Source organism: Oncorhynchus gorbuscha, linkage group LG19, assembly GCF_021184085.1.
Source record: "Oncorhynchus gorbuscha isolate QuinsamMale2020 ecotype Even-year linkage group LG19, OgorEven_v1.0, whole genome shotgun sequence".
In the NCBI taxonomy this organism is placed as follows: domain Eukaryota; kingdom Metazoa; phylum Chordata; class Actinopteri; order Salmoniformes; family Salmonidae; genus Oncorhynchus; species Oncorhynchus gorbuscha.
The window spans coordinates 13555841-13578697 of record NC_060191.1 but is presented as its reverse complement, the minus strand read 5'-3'; the positions used below and the strand labels follow the sequence as shown (position 1 = coordinate 13578697).

General features: G+C 44.7%; 1 protein-coding gene across 1 annotated transcript in view; it reads right to left on the bottom strand.

Annotated features, from left to right (window-relative positions):
- Window positions 1-8671, bottom strand: part of LOC124004660 (E3 ubiquitin-protein ligase znrf2-like) — an 85017-nt gene extending 76346 nt beyond the window's left edge. Inside the window, exon 1 of the mRNA XM_046313328.1 lies at window positions 7662-8671. Coding sequence (XP_046169284.1) covers window positions 7662-8076 — 415 coding nt within the window. The 5' untranslated portion in view covers window positions 8077-8671. The remainder of the gene's footprint in view (window positions 1-7661) is intronic.
- Between the last annotated feature and the right edge of the window lie 14186 nt (window positions 8672-22857).

Here is a 22857-nt window from a genome sequence, read left to right as displayed (position 1 = left end):
CGAAACTAATTTCACACATATAACAACATATTACATTATTTAATTAAAGTATGATGGGGAGAAAGAGGGAGAGTGAGTGAGTTGATGAGCGAGGGAAAGCGAACAATCATAATTATGTAATCACCAATTGTGAACGAAGAACAGGGCAGGTCATTCTACTGTATTGATCCATCCTAGATATAATGTTCAGATGGTATGCACCCTATATCAGTCCACCGAACCAAAGCCGTCTTATCAGTCTACTCTGACCTACTTGGAGCAGGCTACACAGTGAGAGTGTGCGTAATTGTACGTGCTGAGCGGCTTTCAATATCTGGGAAAATATCCCCATCGGCAGCAGTGTGGAAGAATGTGGCGATGAGGCTTGTGGAACCTTGCGTTGGCAAGGGGGGAAATGTCACCATGGACATTTTCTTTTTTTTCTTCTTTTACCCTCTTTTCTCTCCAATTTCGTGGTATCCAAATGCTTAGCAGCTACTATCTTGTCTCATCGCTACAACTCCCGTATGGGCGCGGTAGAGACGAAGGTTGAAAGTCATCCGATACACAACCCGACCAAGCCGCACTGCTTCCTAACACAGCGCCCTCCAACCCGGAAGCCAGCCGCACCAATGTGTTGGAGGAAACACTGTGCACACGGCAACCTTGAGACAATGATTTCCCTACCTAAGCATGGTGGTGGCAGCATCATGCTGTGGGGATGTTTTTCAGCAGCAGGGACTGGGACACTAGTCAGGATCGAGGGAAAGATGAACGGAGTAGAGTACAGAGAGATCCTTGATGAAAACCTGCTCCAGAGCGCTCAGGACCGCAGACTAGCGTGAAGGTTCACCTTCCAACAGGACAACGACACTAAGCACACAGCCAAGACAATGCTGGAGTGGCTTCAGGACAAGTCCCTGAATGTCCTTGATCGGGCTTGAACCGATCAAACATCTCTAGAGAGACCTGAAAATAGCTGTGCAGCGACGCTCCACATCCATCCAGACAGAGCTTGAGAGGATCTGCAGAGAAGAACTGTAGAAACTCCCCAAATACAGGTGTGCCAAGTTTGTAGCGTCATACCCAAGAAGACTCGAGGCTGTTCTCGCTGCCAAATGTGCTTCAACAAAGCACTGAGTAAATGGTCATAATACATATGTAAATGACATATTTCTAAAAACATGTTCATGCTTTGTCATTATGGGGTATTGTGTGTAGATTGATGAGGGAATCAAATTTAGAACAGTGCTTGCCTACGGAGCTGTGAGGGGAACGGCACCTCAGTACCTCCAGGCTCTGATCAGGCCCTACACCCAAACAAGGGCACTGCGTTCATCCACCTCTGGCCTGCTCGCCTCTCTACCACTGAGGAAGTACAGTTCCCGCTCAGCCCAGTCAAAACTGTTCGCTGCTCTGGCCCCCCAATGGTGGAACAAACTCTCTCACGACGCCAGGACAGCGGAGTCAATCACCACCTTCCGGAGACACCTGAAACCCCACCTCTTTAAGGAATACCTAGGATAGGATAAAGTAATCCTTCTCACCCCCCCCCCCAGCCTTAAAAGATTTAGATGCACTATTGTAAAGTGGCTGTTCCACTGGATGTCATAAGGTGAATGCACCAATTTGTATGTCGCTCTGGATAAGAGCGTCTGCTAAATGACTTAAATGTAATGTAAATGTAGAACAAGGCTGTAACATAATAACATGTGGAAAAAAGTCAAGGGGTCTGAATAATTTTTGAATGCACTGTGTCACGCCACCCCGGCCAGAGGAGAGGACAGCAGCTGAGCTTTAGTAGGCCTTTAATTACTGATCATTACCAGGAGCTCCAAACTGAGAGGAGAGGGATCATGGATTGAGACGCTCCAGTTGTTCACTGAGTCAACAAATATGTAGCCTATCTTCTAATATAGGCTAACTTCTACAGCTTGTAGTTGTGTGTTCCGTCAAATGAGCTAAACTTCAAAATGAGAAGCTGTCAAAACTAGCTTTCTGGACCACCACTACTGACCAAAGCACAGACCAAGACACAGTCTAAATCACAGACCCAAAAGCACATGCTCAATACAGACCACAAAGCTACTAGCACTTTAGACCAAGACAGCCCTAAACCCTTGCTGACCAGCCCTCCTCTGGTTCATTATGCCCTCCAGCGTTCAAGGCAGTTCAGGGATTTACATAACACAACCAGCCTAGACACCATCAGAAAGCGGTTATGAGACCAAATGACAAATCAACATCCCAAATGGCTTCCTGTTACCATTTTGTCAGGATTTGGCCAGGGTTGTTCCGGTTTTTGGTCACTAGATGCCCCCATTGTGCCTTTTGACCTTTTGTTTTCCCTTGATCCCCATTATTATTTGCACCTGTGCCTCGTTTCCCCTGATTGTATTTAAACCCTTTGTTTTCCTCAGTCCTTTGCTCTGTGTTTGTATGTTAGCACCCAGCCCTAGTTCTCTGTGAACTCTTGTTGATCCCGGTGGACTCTCTTGTGGAATTCTGTTTTTTTGTTCTTGTTTGTTTGTGAGTATTTTTTTTAGGCTTTTAGTGCTATACCTTCCACCTTGTGGATTTACCTTTTTGTCTTGGAGGATTACCTTTGTTCTTGTGGAATTCCTTTTGAGGTTGTGGAGTTACATGTTTTCCTGAAGAACTTCACTTTTTACTTCATTAAATACACCGTCTCAGGTACTGCTGTGTCTGCCTCATCTTCTGGGTTCTGCCAACTATTCGTGGCTCAGTTGGTTAAGTGACTGTTTCTCACTCCGGAGACCCAGGTTCGTAACCGGGTCCTGACACATTTATTGTTATATTTACCTTTATTTAACGAGGCAAGCCAGTTAAGAACACATTCTTATTTTCAATGATGGCCTAGGAACAGTGGGTTAGCTGCCTGTTCAGGGGCAGAATGACCTTGTCAGCTCTGGGATTTGAACTCTCAACCTTTCAGTTGCTAGTCCAACACTCTAAGCACTAGGCTACCCTGCAGCCCCATAAGGCTCTTGCCAAAAGTAGTGCACTACATAGCAAAAAGTGTGCCATTTTGGACTCAGACAAAATAAATCTTATTGTAGATGGAAAATATTTTATAATTCTTTCTACTTCTATCACCAAGAAAATATGGATTCCCTGACACTTTTGTCTTGCCTTGGGGATATTCCATCACTGAGGAAGGAACAGGAACCTACAGTTTAATATTTCACCCAGGAGACAACTCTCTCTAATGCTCTCCTGTCCTTCCATCTGACTGAGCTTATAGCTGGGGGCCATTGGCAGCAGCCAGCCAATAGCACTGCAGGACGGTGGTATAGCACTATACCTTCAGTAGTGCAATCTTAATGAATACTCACAGGGAGACATTCTACCTTCGTTTCAGCCTGTAAATCAAGCCAGCTCGGCTCCAGCTTTCAAACAAAACTTCTCCATGAAACTGCTACTCCATGAAACATCTATTTCAAGTTATTTACTATTAGCTGTCTATAACCACTGTCTGTCTCCCAGCAGTCAGTCATTCACCACACAAAGGAAGACTGTAGGGAGCGCCATGAGGATTCCCCTGAGTCGAGTTTCATTGACAGGACACTAAAATTACAGCCTACTGAGTCTTCTGAAGCTTGTGTTCCCTCCCACCATCCATGTTATTTACTCAGACCTCACTGTGTTTTAAGGGGTAGAGAACAAATATATACATTGGGAATTCAATCTGATGAAATGGGAAGGAGATATTTCAAAGCAGACGTTTTCTTTCTGGGTGTCTGGGCTAGACGTTGGGTCAGGTCGGACGGTTGACCCCTTTATTACGGCAGGGGTGTGGACCTGTTCATCTGCTCCAGGCCCCTCAACGTCTTAGTGGGGGCAGGAAAGGTGTGACTGATCAAATTATGTGATACATGACACCACCTGACACACGTTGTACTACAGGTTGTCCCTGACAACATAAACACAATACTACAACTAGCTTTTTTTTTTTTTTCACAAAAAAGACAAAATGGTATATTTCCTGTTCTTTCTCTGTTCCAGAATTAGGACCATCCTGCTTTCAGACAAACACATGTACAGTAATTGAGCGATTGTTTCAGACACTAACAGGTGACTGAAAGGGAGAGTGTTGTGCACACACTTGTGTACTTGGTCTTATTTCCGCCTAATGTGCCTTTTTAAGCTTCCCTCTTACTCAGTGGTCAAAACTGCCCCCAAGCATAGTCTCACAAGGTAAGTTGTGCTTCCACCTATTTTCAGAAATCAAATAAACACATCTATTATTGCTCTAGGCAGCCATGTCATAGGTAAAGTAGGTGTATCTGTGGTGTGGAAGAGCCCATTCAAAGACACGACCAGCAGCACTGCTCCCCTGGGTAAGTTAAAATGTGTGGTAAGGTTAAACAGAAGAGTCGCCAAGCAGCTTTCAGTGGGAAAACCGCCTACTAACTGTATAAATAACAAAAGAAGTTACAGAACACCTGTACCCAAGACACACCTCACCTGGCTGCAAGATGCCTGCGTGGAATGAACAGGGTCAAGTTGTTCTTTCACGATAATACTGTATTAACAAGACCCTGACTCAGCCACTAAACTATTATTTCATTATCATTAGAGAGAGAGCGAGATGACGGGAGAGAGGTGGGGGTGTGAGAGAGAAAGCAAGAGAATGAGCGAGAGAGAGAGAGACGTGCTCAAACAGCCATAGAGAAAGAGTCCAACACAGTACACAGAAAGCTTGGTACACTGTGCCTATTTATCCCTTCCAAGGACAACAACATTCTCTCACTCACTACCACCAGTCAAAAGGGCAATAGAACCAAATATAAACACTCATAGCATTCATGGAACGATGCCTGAAAGAAACATGGTTTACAAAACTGTGTCTTCAACTCATAAAACATGAAATACACATTGACATGAATAAAGAAAATGCACTGTTGTTGAATCTCAAAAAGCAGAAGTAGATCCCAGCCAGTCAAAATAATGTGTGTGTGTGTGTGTGTGTGTGTGTGTGTGTGTGTGTGTGTGTGTGTGTGTGTGTGTGTGTGTGTGTGTGTGTGTGTGTGTGTGTGTGTGTGTGTGTGTGTGTGTGTGTGTGTGTGTGTGTGTGTAAAACCATATTCCCCCTCTGCTCTCAGACACACAGGAGTCTAAATTCGAACTGTGTTTACATCTGAGTGGATCTGATGTGGTTGATTCTCACCCTGACAGAACACGCCATGACCCGGGTGCAGGAAGACGGTCGAGAGCAGAGAGCAGAGAACAGGCTGGCCTCTCAACACAGAACCCAAGAGCTGCCGGGGAAATTCCATCTGAGCAACCAACGACTCAACCACTCAACGACATGGCTGCTCTGTTTTCACCACAGGTACTCCAGCTATTAACTTACACCAGACCATAATACGCAAGGCATATACTGTCTGTAGGCTATATTGTGTGAGAGTGAATAGCTGGCCTGTGGTGCATTAAGATTATTAAGTGACATCAGGGACTCTAGTCTATTCTATTGTGAGAGTGAACGGTGCAGCTGAGGTGAATACTTCTGTGAAGTCTGAACCTGGTTGTTTCCTATGAAACGATAGCAGGGGTTCTGCAGGCTGTGTATATTATGTGAGAGTGAACAGTGCAGCTGAGGTGAATACTTCTGTGAAGTCTGAACCTGGTTGTTTCCTATGAAACGATAGCAGGGGTTCTGCAGGCTGTGTATATTATGTGAGAGTGAACAGTGCAGCTGAGGTGAATACTTCTGTGAAGTCTGAACCTGGTTGTTTCCTATGAAACGATAGCAGGGGTTCTGCAGGCTGTGTATATTATGTGAGAGTGAACAGTGCAGCTGAGGTGAATACTTCTGTGAAGTCTGAACCTGGTTGTTTCCTATGAAACGATAGCAGGGGTTCTGCAGGCTGTGTATATTATGTGAGAGTGAACAGTGCAGCTGAGGTGAATACTTCTGTGAAGTCTGAACCTGGTTGTTTCCTATGAAACGATAGCAGGGGTTCTGCAGGCTGTGTATATTATGTGAGAGTGAACGGTGCAGCTGAGGTGAATACTTCTGTGAAGTCTGAACCTGGTTGTTTCCTATGAAACGATAGCAGGGGTTCTGCAGGCTGTGTATATTATGTGAGAGTGAACGGTGCAGCTGAGGTGAGTGGAGGACAAATCCAATTAGTTTTAATTTAATTGCAGCTTGAGATCAGGATGAGTGCATCAAAGAAGGCACACGGGAGAGAGAAGCAGCGTCTGAACGAGCAGGGCTGCAGAATGTGGAGAGAAATTCAATGGGTTGAGTTGATGATTGAATGGCTCAATCAGTTGGTGCTCGATTGTTTAGGTCTACATTCTAATGGGAGACTACATGCCTCCTTGACCTGCATGGTCCATCACTGGTCAATCACACGTCCCAAAGACGGCCATGTAACCTTACAAACATCATGGTACGTCCCAACTGGCAATCTACTCCTATTGTCAAAAGTAGTGCACTATATAGGGAATAGGGTGGCTATCGAGATACATCCCGTGTTGAGCTTGATTAATTACTTGAGGCATGTTAGACGAGGCATGTCGAAGCTTCCCTTTCTGAAAGTTAAAGAAGGAGAATCCAGCTAATGGATTTAGTGTCAGTGGCAAGTGAACATTCAGAGCCATGAGAATTGCTGAGCAAATATTCCCCAGACCCAGATAATCCATGTAATTTCTCCCTCTCGTTCTTTCTGTTTTATGATAATTCCCCGCAGAGATATGGAGAAAGCAGAGTGAAATGACTTTCTCTAAAGTAATCTCTCATTCTCTCTCTATCCAGCATGTCTGCATATTTAGCGGCTCACTGCAAAGTAACCACAATCTTTTGTGTGGTTTTCTGGACCTAATCTGTTAAATTCCTAGACCGAGCTAATCCTCCAACAGCATGTCGGGAAGAGAAAGGCAAACAAGCCCTGCGGATGCTGAGTTGACAGTCTGATCTGGACAAGGCGGTCTCACCTTAGACTGGACACAGACAGTAGCCTCATTTGGGAGGCGGGATTCTCATATCACTGACTAGCTTGCTCAACAACTACAGTAGTCGGCTGTAACTGACTTCTAACCAACTATTATACCTTTGCTTCTTCAAGGAGATATCAATGTCACTCTGTTAGCTACATCAGGGTCTGCTGAAACTGCTGGTGAGAGTTAGTCTAGTCTGTCTCCCCGACAACTATATGTCATGTGGGATGATCATTGACAGGGATGTAATCATACTGAAGTGGACATGATGTGGGTTGTGGTTGCAGAGATCAGATGAATGCTCTCCATCGTTCCAAAAAAAGGCTGTTTGGTATCACATTCACTGCTGATAATGAACACTCCTTGCTGTGGTGTGCACTGTAAAAGTAAATGATGGTGATGAGGAGGAGGATGAAGATGGGGAAGATAAGGAGGAGGAAGAGGATGAGGCGGGGCCCATGCATTCTGACTGTAAACTATGATAATCTAAAATGTTGCAACGCTATTGTTACACGGTTATTACTACAAACATGTCGTCAAGTTGCAAGTAGCTGTAAAACTGAGGTTAGGACACATTTAGTCCACACTGGTGGGTAACAGGTGTAAAACACAATGACAGAGAAGGTGACATTTCCGTGAATAAAACTGAGAATCAACAAGTTGCACAATTTGCTAGCTGCATGTTGCTACCTTATTGTCAGCCAGTCTCTTACCTCCAAAAAGGTGAGGCGAAAGGTGTGCTGGTAATGATCCAATCAACAACCGGGGACCCCCTTGCCCCCCCCAGCTGGACATGTCCCTCTCTGCCTCCTCCGGGGTGCTGCTGCCAGACTCCTGTGAGCTGTAGGCTACACTGCTGTTGGGGATGTTGATGCCTGACTGGGGTCTTGGCCCTGACCCTCCAGAACTGCCTCCCACGGACCTCGTCCTGGGGCCAATGTGTTGACTGGAGGTCGCTGTGGTTCCCGAGGCCCCGTGAGCCGACTGGCCGTACGAGTGATAGCTCATTGCCATGGCTGCAGTCCTACCGTTCCCATTGCTGGTAGTAGAGGTGCTAGAAGGTAGATCCGAGCCCGAGTAAGCCCTGGTCCGTCCGTTAGCGGCTGGGCTGCTCTGCTTAGCCCCCATGTCGGTCGCTGGTGCCAACACACGTCCACAGATTTACCCTGAATTATTAAAGGGCTCGTGCAGCACGGCGGCGGTCAGTGAGTGTACCACATTTAAAACGCAAAGCGACACGTACACGACCACCCAGTCCAGGACAGTGATTTCAATAAATAAAAGTAACTGACAGCGATTCAAAACAGCGGGTTGGAAAGCTGTCCTTATGATGCGCTAAAAACAAAGTAAATACGCATGACATTAAAACTTTGCGAAGAGTTCATAACATGTCACGACCATAATCCAGAATAAGTAGTTGTTGCCATTTTGCAGTTCGAATCTTTCCTCGTCCCGGTTTTTTTGTTTTGGATGAATATGCTTTGGCTGTTGATATCTGAATATTGACTGTCCGCCATACGCCCTCTCTACGAAAGTGAAGAGCCACGCTCCCCACGCTTCCTTGTTAGCCGACTGCAGGCAGTCACAGTGAAACTATTATAATGTAGGAGGAAGTGATGGAGTGAAGGGGATGACAGAAACAGCAGAGCAAAAACGACAATAGCGGGGACGGGGCTCCGTGCGCACAGCACTGAGCACTGACTTGGTTGCGGAGTGAGTCGAGTTTGGAGGCGGATCCTCTGTCTTTGTGCGTCAGGTTACGTCAGCACCAGCAGTGCACAAGCCAAGCGACATCAATAACAAGAGCAAGCCTCACTCTGTAGTGGCAAGTCTGGGCAATAGGATCAAGGACGGTGGGAAAGGACTGAGGCCACTTTCAGTATCGGTTAAATGAAATGCATTTGTTGCTGGAAACGAGTGACAAATACATCGAGGCAAACCTGCAAACTCAGTTATGGTTCAGAGCATAATAAACCATAGCCTCTAGGAATAAAATCATAAAATACAGTTTCAAGAATCCATTCACATGCAGGACGTTAAATACTTTTTGGTGACATTTATTGCATAGTCCTACAGCCATACTTATCTAGAATAGTAGGTCAGATGTAACCCAGTTAAGACATGACTCTCATTTAAACTACAAAGGGTTAATCCAGGATCAAAATAACCTATTACACAACATTGTGCATATCATTGTCTGGAACATGTAAAACATTATACAATGTTTCAATTTGTTGATGATGTCACAATGACGAAGATGATGTCCCCATATTTCTTGTTGATTCATATTTGGGTCTATTCAATGAAGTACACTCACAGCCATTTAAAACAAAACATTACACATAATCAACATTATTGCAAGCACATATTTTGAAAACTAAAATCCCAGTGTCTACATGCATAGAGAATGGTGCAATATGCTAATTGTCTCTGCTTTATTCAAATGTGTCACTGACTGTATTGCTATCTGAATGCTGCTATTGCTGGTAATATGGAGAGAATACTGACAGAGAGAGAGAGAGAGAGCGCGCACTGATATGTTTTGCTGGTTCGAATCCCCAAGCCGACTATGTGAAAAAATTTGTCGATGTGCTTAACCCTATTTGCTGGATAAGAGCGTCTACTAAAACGTAAATAATTGTTTTGGCCCATGTACAGTACCAGTCAAGGGTTTTTACATTATACATTGTAGAATAATAGTGAAGATATCAAAACTATGAAATTACCTTTTGACTTGATAAAATAAATATTATGAGACATTATTTGTGACATTCTCGACATAGAAACATTGTACTTTTCTTTCTCAAATTGTTTGAAATTGGACTACATGATCTTATGCTAGAGACAGGCTATTGAACATACTCTTGGGTTCATCATTCAATCAATCCCATTTGAATGGAGAGCTTATATCTATGGAACATGCCATGGATGCTGAAACCAGCTCTCACAGTCAGAATTAGACATTCATCCATGTTTTTCAAACGTCAAATTTCGAAGTTGTTGCAAATGTCAAATTTCAAAGTGTTTAAAGGTTAAGTTCAGCCATTTACTCCGAAATATTAATTTACATTTTTTAACATCGAAGGGTTAAGATAAGGGTTAAGGTTTAGGATAGGCTTAAAACAAATCTCAAAAACAGCTTTCTATGGCTTTCTTACGCCCATTGATCATCCCTGTCAAAACCGAATCTACTTGAAAGTAACATCCCTCACTGTTGCCTCTAGTGGCCAGTTTCCACATAATCTTCTGACATCTTCAGACATCATGGCTGGGGACGGAGCATGTATGTGTTTGTGAGTGTCACATCTGCGCCCACTACGCCCTCTGGTGTTCATCCGGTGTTGTCCTAACCTGCAGTTCTCCCCCTGTGTACACTCTCTCTCTCTCTTGGTGTGATTGTGTGGTTGGAGACAGGTGTCCTGGAGTCAGAGCAGATCCCTACCAGCTGCAAATCATCCCATAAATCAAGACCTCTACATATACTCATTCCTGCCACCTCCACTCTGCCAGATCGTAATCTCTGCTCAGTCAGTTATCATTCCAGCCTTTTGTCTATTCTCAAGATCCTGTTGCTCTGCTGTGCTGCGCTCGTTTTCCTGCCTTACACCATTTTTGTCCTCTCCTTGCAGTTACCGCTCTGCCTCTGGCTCCTGTCTCCTGTTCCACATCTCACCACCAACCACCTTGCTCTGGATATCACTCACCACCATTACCTTGGATTCCCCTCAGGACCTGTTCCCCTGTTCTACTCAGCCAACTCCAACCTCACTCTACACTCCTGGTTGTTGCAACTCATCTGAGCTACCCCGGTTCTGCACTCCCCATTTCTCCGTGATCAATAAACCTTTTTGTGCATTATCCCTGCTTCCTCTTCTGAGTCCGCTCTTGGGTTTCCCCCCCCCCCCTTCGATCATCGTAACAGTTAGTGTGCTTTCGTTTGTGCGTGTGCTTGAATGCATGCATGTGTGCCTTTTTGTTTGTGTGTGCAAGCATGTTTGAGTTTGTGCATTGATGTACATTTAACATTTACATTTAAGTCATTTAGCAGATGCTCTTATCCAGAGCGACTTACAAATTGGTGCATTCACCTTATGACATCCAGTGGAACAGTCACTTTACAATAGTGCATCTAAATCTTAAAGGGGGGGGGGGTGAGAGGGAATACTTATCCTATCCTAGGTATTCCTTAAAGAGGTGGGGTTTCAGGTGTCTCCGGAAGGTGGTGATTGACTCCGCTGTCCTGGCGTCGTGAGGGAGTTTGTTCCACCATTGGGGGGGCCAGAGCAGCGAACAGTTTTGACTGGGCTGAGCGGGAGCTGTACTTCCTCAGTGGTAGGGAGGCGAGCAGGCCAGAGGTGGATGAACGCAGTGCCCTTGTTTGGGTGTAGGGCCTGATCAGAGCCTGGAGGTACTGAGGTGCCGTTCCCCTCACAGCTCCGTAGGCAAGCACCATGGTCTTGTAGCGGATGCGAGCTTCAACTGGAAGCCAGTGGAGAGAACGGAGGAGCGGGGTGACGTGAGAGAACTTGGGAAGGTTGAACACCAGACGGGCTGCGGCGTTCTGGATGAGTTGAAGGGGTTTAATGGCACAGGCAGGGAGCCCAGCCAACAGCGAGTTGCAGTAATCCAGACGGGAGATGACAAGTGCCTGGATTAGGACCTGCGCCGCTTCCTGTGTGAGGCAGGGTCATACTCTGCGGATGTTGTAGAGCATGAACCTACAGGAACGGGCCACCGCCTTGATGTTGGTTGAGAACGACAGGGTGTTGTCCAGGATCACACCAAGGTTCTTAGCGCTCTGGGAGGAGGACACAATGGAGTTGTCAACCGTGATGGCGAGATCATGGAACGGGCAGTCCTTCCCCGGGAGGAAGAGCAGCTCCGTCTTGCCGAGGTTCAGCTTGAGGTGGTGATCCGTCATCCACACTGATATGTCTGCCAAACATGCAGAGATGCGATTCGCCACCTGGTCATCAGAAGGGGGAAAGGAGAAGATTAGTTGTGTGTCGTCTGCATAGCAATGATAGGAGAGACCATGTGAGGTTATGACAGAGCCAAGTGACTTGGTGTATAGCGAGAATAGGAGAGGGCCTAGAACAGAGCCCTGGGGGACACCAGTGGTGAGAGCGCGTGGTGAGGAGACAGATTCTCACCACGCCACCTGGTAGGAGCGACCTGTCAGGTAGGACGCAATCCAAGCGTGGGCCGCGCCGGAGATGCCCAACTCGGAGAGGGTGGAGAGGAGGATCTGATGGTTCACAGTATCGAAGGCAGCCGATAGATCTAGAAGGATGAGAGCAGAGGAGAGAGAGTTAGCTTTAGCAGTGCTGAGCGCCTCCGTGATACAGAGGAGAGCAGTCTCAGTTGAATGACTAGTCTTGAAACCTGACTGATTTGGATCAAGAAGGTCATTCAGAGAGAGATAGCGGGAGAGCTGGCCAAGGACGGCACGTTCAAGAGTTTTGGAGAAAAAAGAAAGAAGGGATACTGGTCTGTAATTGTTGACATCGGAGGGATCGAGTGTAGGTTTTTTCAGAAGGGGTGCAACTCTCGCTCTCTTGAAGACGGAAGGGACGTAGCCAGCGGTCAGGGATGAGTTGATGAGCGAGGTGAGGTAAGGGAGAAGGTCTCCGGAAATGGTCTGGAGAAGAGGGGAGGGGATAGGGTCAAGCGGGCAGGTTGTTGGGCGGCCGGCCGTCACAAGACGCGAGATTTCATCTGGAGAGAGAGGGAGAAAGAGGTCAGAGCACAGGGTAGGGCAGTGTGAGCAGAACCAGCGGTGTCGTTTGACTTAGCAAACGAGGATCGGATGTCGTCGACCTTCTTTTCAAAATGGTTGACGAAGTCGTCTGCAGAGAGGAGGAGGGGGGGGGGGAGGATTCAGGAGGGAGGAGAAGGTGGCAAAGAGCTTCCTAGGGTTAGAGGCAGATGCTTGGAATTTAGCGTGGTAGAAAGTGGCTTTAGCAGCAGAGACAGAGGAGGAAAATGTAGAGAGGAGGGAGTGAAAGGATGCCAGGTCCGCAGGGAGGCGAGTTTTCCTCCATTTCCGCTCGGCTGCCCGGAGCCCTGTTCTGTGAGTCATCGAGCCACGGAGCGGGAGGGGAGGACCGAGCCGGCCTGGAGGATAGGGGACATAGAGAGTCAAAGGATGCAGAGAGGGTGGAGAGGAGGGTTGAGGAGGCAGAATCAGGAGATAGGTTGGAGAAGGTTTGAGCGGAGGGAAGAGATGATAGGATGGAAGAGGAGAGAGTAGCGGGGGAGAGAGAGCGAAGGTTGGGACGGCGCGATACCATCCGAGTAGGGGCAGTGTGGGAGGTGTTGGATGAGAGCGAGAGGGAAAAGGATACAAGGTAGTGGTCGGAGACTTGGAGGGGAGTTGCAATGAGGTTAGTGGAAGAACAGCATCTAGTAAAGATGAGGTCGAGCGTATTGCCTGCCTTGTGAGTAGGGGGGGAAGGTGAGAGGGTGAGGTCAAAAGAGGAGAGGAGTGGAAAGAAGGAGGCAGAGAGGAATGAGTCAAAGGTAGACGTGGGGAGGTTAAAGTCGCCCAGAACTGTGAGAGGTGAGCCGTCCTCAGGAAAGGAGCTTATCAAAGCATCAAGCTCATTGATGAACTCTCCGAGGGAACCTGGAGGGCGATAAATTATAAGGATGTTAAGCTTGAAAGGGCTGGTAACTGTGACAGCATGGAATTCAAAGGAGGCGATAGACAGATGGGTAAGGGGAGAAAGAGAGAATGACCACTTGGGAGAGATGAGGATCCCGGTGCCACCACCCCGCTGACCAGAAGCTCTCGGGGTGTGCGAGAACACGTGGGCGGACGAAGAGAGAGCAGTAGGAGTAGCAGTGTTGTCTGTGGTGATCCATGTTTCCGCTAGTGCCAAGAAGTCGAGGGACTGGAGGGAGGCATAGGCTGAGATGAACTCTGCCTTGTTGACCGCAGATCGGCAGTTCCAGAGGCTACCGGAGACCTGGAACTCCACGTGGGTCGTGCGCGCTGGGACCACCAGATTAGGGTGGCCGCGGCCACGCGGTGTGGAGCGTTTGTATGGTCTGTGCAGAGAGGAGAGAACAGGGATAAACAGACACATAGTTGACAGGCTACAGAAGAGGCTACGCTAATGCAAAGGAGATTGGAATGACAAGTGGACTACACGTCTCGAATGTTCAGAAAGTTAAGCTACGTAGCAAGAATCTTATTGACTAAAATGATTAAAAATGATACAGTACTGCTGAAGTAGGCTAGCTGGCAGTGGGTGCGTTGTTGACACTACACTAATGAAGTCGTTCCGTTGAGTGTAATAGTTTCTGCAGTGCTGCTATTCGGGGGCTAGCTGGCTAGCTAGTAGTGTTGTTTACATTACGTTGCATTAAAAGAACGACAATAGCTGGCTAGCTAACCTAGAAAATCGCTCTAGACTACACAATTATCTTTGATACAAAGACGGCTATGTAGCTAGCTATGTAGCTAGCTACGATCAAACAAATCAAACCGTTGTACTGTAATGAAATGAAAATGTGATACTACCTGTGAATGCGACCGGGTTGTTGAGTTCTATTCAGTAGACGTTGGCTAGCGTTGGCTAGCTGTTGGCTAGCTAGCAGAGTCTCCTACGTTAAGGACGACAAATAGCTGGCTAGCTAACCTCGGTAAATTAAGATAATCACTCTAAGACTACACACTCTAAACCTAAACAACACAATTGTCTTGGATACGAAGAGACGAAGACAGCAAAGACAGCTATGTAGCTAGCTAACACTACACTAATCAAGTCGTTCAGTTGAGTGTAATTGTTTTTCCAGTGCAGCTAATCAGTGGACGTTAGCTAGCTGGCTAGTGAAGACTACGTTAGGACGGTGAAATACGATAATTACGCAATTATCTTTGATACAAAGACGGCTATGTAGCTAGCTGAGAAGAAATTGCTAAGATTAGACAAATCAAACCGTTGTGCTATAATGAAATATAATGAAATGTAATGAAAAAGTTATACTACCTGCGGGAGCGAAGTGGGATGCGACCACTCGCTCCAAACCGGAACAGTGTGGTTAGTCTTTGACCACATTTTCTCCCTCAGCTTAACTCAGCTGTGCTGTATGATCTGCTGGTCTGCTGGCCTCTGACTCTGGGCCTGGTTGGGTTGGAAGCCCGCTTAACCCTGATCCCCAGTCTGATGCCATTATGGCGACCAACAACACCGATGTATGATGGTAATAAGACATTTACATTTGAGTTATTTAGCAGAAACTCTTATCAAGAGCGACTTACAGTCATAGTAAGAACATTTTTCCTCAAAGTAGCTATCAGCAAAGTTGGAGCTAGTAAGGGTATTGTACATGTAGGCTACAGTGGCTGTATGCCTTGGTTGAGCTGGCTGACTACATGTACGGCTAGACACATACAGTGCATTTGGAAATTATTCAGACCCCTTGACTTTTTACACATTTTGTTATGTTACAGTCTTATTATAAAATGGATTAAATAAATACAAAATCTTCATCAATCTACACAATACCCCATAATGACAAAGTGAAAACAGGTTTTTAGACATTTTTGCAAATACATTACAGAAACAAATACTTTATTTACATAAGTATTCAGATCCTTTGCTATGATACTCAAAATTAAGCTCAGGTGCATCCTGAGATTTTCCATGAGATTTTTCTACAACTTGATGGAGTCCACCTGTGGTAAACTCAATTGATTGGACATGATTTGTAAAGGCACACATATGTCTATATAAGGTCCCACAGTTGACAGTGCATGTCAGAGAAAAACAAAGCCATTAGGTCGAGAGAATTGTCCATAGAGCTCCGAGACAGGATTGTGTCGAGGTACAGATTTGAGGAAAAGTACTACAAACAATCTGCAGCATTGAAGGTCCCCAAGAACACAGTGGCCTCCATCATTCTTAAATGGAAGAAGTTTGAAACCACCAAGACTCTTCCTAGAGCTGGCCGCCCAGCCAAATTGGGCAATCGGGGGAGAAGGGCCTTGGTCAGGGAGGTGACCAAGAACCCGATGGTCACTCTGACTGAGCACCAGAGTTCCTCTGTGTAGATCGTAGAATTTTTCAGAAGGACAACCGTCTCTGCAGCACTCCACCAATCGGGCCTTTATGGTAGAGTGGCCAGATGGAAGCCACTCCTCAGTAAAAGGCACATGACAGCCCGCTTGGAGTTTGTCAACCATGAACTAACTGTACTGTAAGTCCTCACATTTCCTTATCTAAAACAGGCTGATTGTCTCCTCCCTCTCTCCGAGCTGAAGGTGCATTCCTCTTAGCTGTTGTGGAGGAAATTCCTTGAATTGCAGCAGTTGCATTCCATCATTCAGCAATCAAACGTCTGCCTGCCTTAGAGAGAGAGAGAGAGACCAGTGAAGAACAAACACCATTGTAAATACAACCCATATTTATGCTTATTTATTTTCCCTCATGTACTTTAACCATTTGTACATCATTACAACACTGTATATATACATAATATGACATTTGTAATGTCTTTATTCTTTTGGAGCTTCTGTGAGTGTAGTGTTTACTGTTCATCTTTATTGTTTATTTCACTTTTGCATATTATCTACTTCACTTGCTTTGGCAATGTTACAGTTTCTCTCAATTGCTAAAACACTAAAACCCATTGGCTGAACAAAGTTCTCAGTTGCCTGGACTCATTTAGCTAATTATACAGTCTGTTGTCAATACCTTAAACCATTTCACATGATAAAACACAATTTGCAGATCTCACTTAGACTTTTCAGCCAAACTCTAAACACATTCTCATTCTCAAAACACATTCTGCACTCCAATGCACATGTCATCCATACTGGTAAACACAAGTGGCAACAATCAAATACAAATAGAGAACATATGTCATTGATTGAACACAACCACTCGAAATTGATTTAACCTGTTTCAAATGCTGCGACACAACCAATATAAGCCAGTTCAGAGAACAAACAGGTTGTTGAAGGTGGGAAGGAGAAAGTCTGGGAATGGATAGAAGAAACAATGTGAGAGGACGAGTGCGTATGTGAGGTGGGCGACGAGGAGGAAGAGGAGGAGGAGGGCAAGAAAGAGGAAGAGGAGGACGAAGAGGAAGAGGAAGACAACGAGTGGAAATATCTGATGAAATTCGAGCAACAGTCATAGACCATGTTCTTGTCCTTGGACTGACAATGAGGGAAGCAGGACTTAGAGTGCAACCCAATTTGAGCCGATTTTCTGTGTCCACCATAGTAAGGACATTCAGAGAAGAGAACAGGTACAATATACTACTTTATTTTTGTAATGGCAAATTTACTGTACTACACTATATGCAGCTGTTTCAATAGACATTTGTAAAGTTAATCACTGTATGTATTGTACTGCATGAATATGTTTTGTAACTGCACAACTACTTTTTGTAGAATTGCAAGGCTGCCACATGCAGGTGGGAGGACAGCTATATTCACTCGGGAGCAAGAGGCCGTTATAGTTGGCATGGTCCTTCAAGATAATGCAATACGACTCAGAGAAATCCAGGAACGAGTGATACAAGACAACACACACTTCCAGGGAATCGACAGTGTGAGCATTTCCACAATTGACCGTGTCCTCCATCGTAACAGAATGCGAATGAAACAAGTATACAGAGTACCTTTTGAGTGCAACTCACCAAGGGGAAAGAACTGCGAGCTCAGTATGTGTACATTAAGAAACATTTACTGTAATCCAGATTGTCTACAGTACTAACACATACTATGTGAATGACATTAATCTTCAGTACATACAATGTATGTGAATCAGAAGCCTAATTGTACTCTACAGTATAGCACTGTCTCTGTACGACTTACAAAATCCTACATACAGTATATTGTATTTCTACACAGACAATGTTTGACTTATAATTCTTGGACAGACCCCATGAGTTCATCTTTGTCGATGTAGCAGGCTTCAATCTAACAAAGAGTAGAAGGAGAGGCCGAAACATGATTGGACAGCGGGCCATTGTTGAAGTCCCTGGTCAACGAGGTGGCAATGTCACAATCTGTGCTGCTATCAGCAACCATGGTGTTCTACATCACCATGTTACACTAGGGCCATATAACACCCAGCACCTTCTAAGATGTATTGCCAATCTAAGAGATATTTTATTTGAGCAGCAGGTTCAAGAGCAGCAGGATCAAGAGCTAAATGAGAATCCCATTCCCACCTATGTGATAGTGTGGGACAATGTCAGTTTCCACTGAGCTGCTCGGGTACAGGAATGGTATAACATCAATGGGCAGTTTATGAACTTGTACCTCCCTCCATACTCGCCTTTCCTGAATCCGATTGAGGAGTTTTTCTCCTCTTGGAGATGGAAAGTGTATGATAGACAACCCTACACCAGAGTAAACCTGCTGCAAGCCATGGATTTAGCCTGTGGGGATATAGGTGAGGAATCATGTCAGGGCTGGATACGGCACACAAGAGGCTTCTTCCCCCGTTGCCTCAGGAGGGACACTATTGCTTGTGATGTCAATGAAGTGGCTCTGGTCTGACCCAGCCCAAAGACAAGAAGAAGCACATTGATCACGCTTACTCCTTTGATTTTTGTCCCTGTTAGTATTGTATACTGTATACAGTGCATTGTAGGCTGTATACTGTACAATGGACAAATTGTATGGCCCTGAACATTGTGTTTTCCATTTATTAACAGTACTGACTGCTCAATAGATTTTGACTAGTTGCAGGTTCATATCAACAAAGAACAAGAATTACAGTATCACAGAGACAAGTTTGTGAGATTTTTTATTTTACCTTTATTTTACTAGGCAAGTCAGTTAAGAACAATTTCTTATTTTCAATGACGGCCTAGGAACAGTGGGTTAACTGCCTGTTCAGGGGCAGAACGACAGATTTTGTACCTTGTCAGCTCGGGGATTTGAACTTGCAACCTTTCGGTTAGTAGTCCAATGCTCTAACCACTAGGCTACCCTGCCACCCCAGATGCAGGGTACAGTACTGTAAAAATAGGGGTAAAAGGAGGAGGAAGAACAAAAAACAAAATTGCATAGAGCAAAACAGAGTAGTAATTTCTGATCAATTTTGAGCAACTATGATAGAACATGCTTTCCTTCATCAAAAGACAATGACGGAAAATATGACTTTTTTTAGTTTCAAAATGTACTTCTCCCTCAGAATTGTATGTTTTGAACAATGTGTAACATATGTTTCCCATGACAATGAAGCCCCTTGAATTGCATTGAATTAGAGAGAGAATTAGAGAGAGAGAGAGAGAGAGAGAGAGAGAGAGAGAGAGAGAGAGAGAGAGAGAGAGAGAGAGAGAGAGAGAGAGAGAGAGAGAGAAGAGAGAGAAGAGAGAGAGAAGAGAGAGAGAGAAGAGAGAGAAGAGAGAGAGAGAAGAGAGAGAGAAGAGAGAGAGAGAAGAGAGAGAGAGAGAAAGAGAAGAGAGAGAGAAGAGAGAGAGAGAGAGAGAAGAGAGAGAGAAGAGAGAGAGAAGAGAGAGAGAGAGCAGAGCTCTCATTCCACAAAGTCTGTCTTTATAAAGACCAATAGAAATGATGTTCTGACCTACGTACAGCATGGTGAGATAGAGGTTAACACACAGAGTGGAAGGTGAGCAGTTGGCTAGCTAATGGAAATGCTCATTCTTATCCCTCCTCTTCCCCTCCCAGAATAGCCCTGTTTACCTGTCAATCAATCAATGGTCATGCTGCAGGATTTCCACAGCAACCCTCTGTCATTATGTTCAATGTGATGTCGTGATCAGAGCGAGAGGGAGGTCACTCAGAGCTCAGTTACCCAGACAATCAGCTCATTGATGTTCAGAATCTCAAAGTAGCAAAGTCAATATCAAATCAAATTTAGTTATATAGCCCTTCGTACATCAGCTGATATCTCAAAGTGCTGTACAGAAACCCAGCCTAAAACCCCAAACAGCAAGCAATGCAGGTGTAGAAGCACGGTGGCTAGGAAAAAATCCCTAGAAAGGCCAAAACCTAGGAAGAAACCTAGAGAGGAACCAGGCTATGTGGGGTGGCCAGTCCTCTTCTGGCTGTGCCGGGTGGAGATTATAACAGAACATGGCCAAGATGTTCAAATGTTCATAAATGACCAGTATGATCCAATAATAATAAGGCAGAACAGTTGAAACTGGAGCAGCAGCACAGTCAGGTGGACTGGGGACAGCAAGGAGTCATCATGTCAGGTAGTCCTGAGGCATGGTCCTAGGGCTCAGGTCCTCCGAGAGAGAGAAAGAAAGAGAGAAAGAAAGAATTAGAGGGAGCACACTTAAGAACAAATTCCTATTTACAATGACAGCCTACACCATAGATCCGTTTAGAGACACATCATAACCCTATAGATCTATTCTGAGACACATCAGAACCCTATAGATCTATTCTGAGACACATCAGAACCCTATAGATCCGTTTAGAGACACATCAGAACCCTATAGATCTATTCTGAGACACATCAGAACCATATAGATTTATTCTGAGACACATCAGAACCCTATAGATCTATTCTGAGACACATCAGAACCCTATAGATCCGTTTAGAGACACATCAGAACCCTATAGATCTATTCTGAGACACATCAGAACCCTATAGATCTATTCAGAGACACATCAGAACCATATAAATCTATTCAGAACCATATAAATCTATTCAGAACCCTATAGATCTATTCTGAGACACATCAGAACCATATAAATCTATTGAGAGACACATCAGAACCATATAAATCTATTCAGAGACACATCAGAACCATATATATATATTTAGAGACACACCAGAACCATATATATATATTTAGAGACACACCATATACGGAAGTTTGATCAGAACTGTATAGATCCACCCCCACCCTCCCTCTGTCAGAACGGCCCTGGCTGTTCTGCCCCATCCTCACCCCACCCTCCACCCTCTATCCGAATGGCCCTGGCTGTCTTCAAAAATAAAGACGTAAATCAGAAATAGACCTGGATCTGTTCATCCACTGTTTATTATGGTTTTAATGAGAGGTCATCTCTGTTAACCCATAGGTCAAATCTTGCATAATAGAGAGGGTATTGTGGACTGAGGGCTGGATCTGTTTGGCATGTCAAGCATGGGTCAAATTTCTCCTGGCTGCTGCGTTTATTTCTGAAATTGTTTAAAGCTCATATATGACTTAATGAAAAGCCCCTGTTGTACTGTAGTTATATCTAGTAGATCCAGTTACGCACCAGATTGTTTAAGTCAGTCTTGACATATTTCCATTGTGCTGTGAGTCTATTACAATAAAGTAATTGGTGGGAGTAATGGGGACAATCAGGGGAACATATGGAGATCATGTGCTGCATGGGAAGCAGAGCAATCCACTGACAACTTGTAACAGTTCTTAGATAAATCTACCACGCTACCTTCCCCTGCTGGCCAGCGTAAGAACTACAACTAGACAACACCATGACCTGATCTATCTGAATGTAATTAGTGAGTACATGGAGCCAGTGGAGATTTTATCATGTACATCTTGGCAGGGCGAAAAATAAACAAGTGGGATGCATGCCAACAAAGCCACTACACAACACAATACAGTAATTACACTATAAAACGTGACAAACGGTGCCCACAAACTGTTAGGGCCTACATAAAGCTGTCCCAACAGCAGTCCCAACATCTTACCACTGGCTATCAGCGGAGCCTTGTCTGGCAGTGAAACAGTTCATTCAGCCTCATGTACTGCCTTTAATAAAACATAGCTGATATGGCTGACTTGCTTTAACAAATGTGGTTTCTAATGACAATTGAGATGTACAAACTACAGCACAAGGGGACAACATGCGGATAAGAGGCAATCCGTGATTTCAATTAAGACATTAATGAGTGAGCAAGGACAGATTATTATTATTTTTTTTTTAAACTAGGGGAGTCAGTTAGTCAATATAACTATTTGTTAAGCACTTTGAAATGTACAGTCACAGTCAATAGTTTGGACACACCTGCTCATTCAAAGGTTTTCTTTACTTTTACTTTTACTATTTTCAATATTGTATAATAATCGTGAATATATCAAAACTATGACATATCACATATGGAATCATGTAGTAACCAAAGAAGTGTTAAACAAATCTAAATACATTTTATATTTCATATTCTTCAAAGTAGCCACCCGTTGCCTTGATGACAGCTTTGCATACTATTGGCATTCTCTCAACCAGCTTCATGAGTAAGTCACCTGTAAAGCATTTAAATTAACAGGTGTGTCTTCTTAAAAGTTAATTTGTGGAACTTCTTTCCTTCTTAATGCGTTTGAGCCAATCATTTGTGTTGTGACACGGTAGGTATACAAAGGATAGCCCTATTTTGTAAAAGATCAAGCCCATATTATGGCAAGAACAGCTCAAATAAGCAAAGAGAAATGACAGTCCATCATTACTTTAAGACATGAAGGTCAGTCAATTTGGAAAATTTCAAGAATTTTAAAAGTTTCTTCAAGTTCCGTCGCAAAAACCATCAAGCACTATGATGAAACTGGCTCTCATGAGCACCACCACAGGAATGGAAGACCCAGAGTTACCCAGAGTTGCTGCAGAGGAAAAGTTCATTAGAGGTAACTGCATCTCAGATTGCAGACCAAATAAATGCTTCACTGAGTTCAAGTAACAGACACATCTCAACATCAACTGTTCAAGGGAGACTGCGTGAATCAGGCCTTCATGGTCTTATTGCTGATAAGAAACCACTACTTGGGCCAAGAAACACAGGCAATGGACATTAGACCGGTGGAAATCTGTCCTTTGTTCTGTTGAGTCCAACCGCCATGTCTTTGTGAGATGCAGAGTAGGTGAACGTATGGTCTCTGCATGTGTGTTCCCACCGTGAAGCTTGGAGGAGGAGGTGTGATGGTGTAGGGGTGCCTTGCTGGTGACACTGTCTG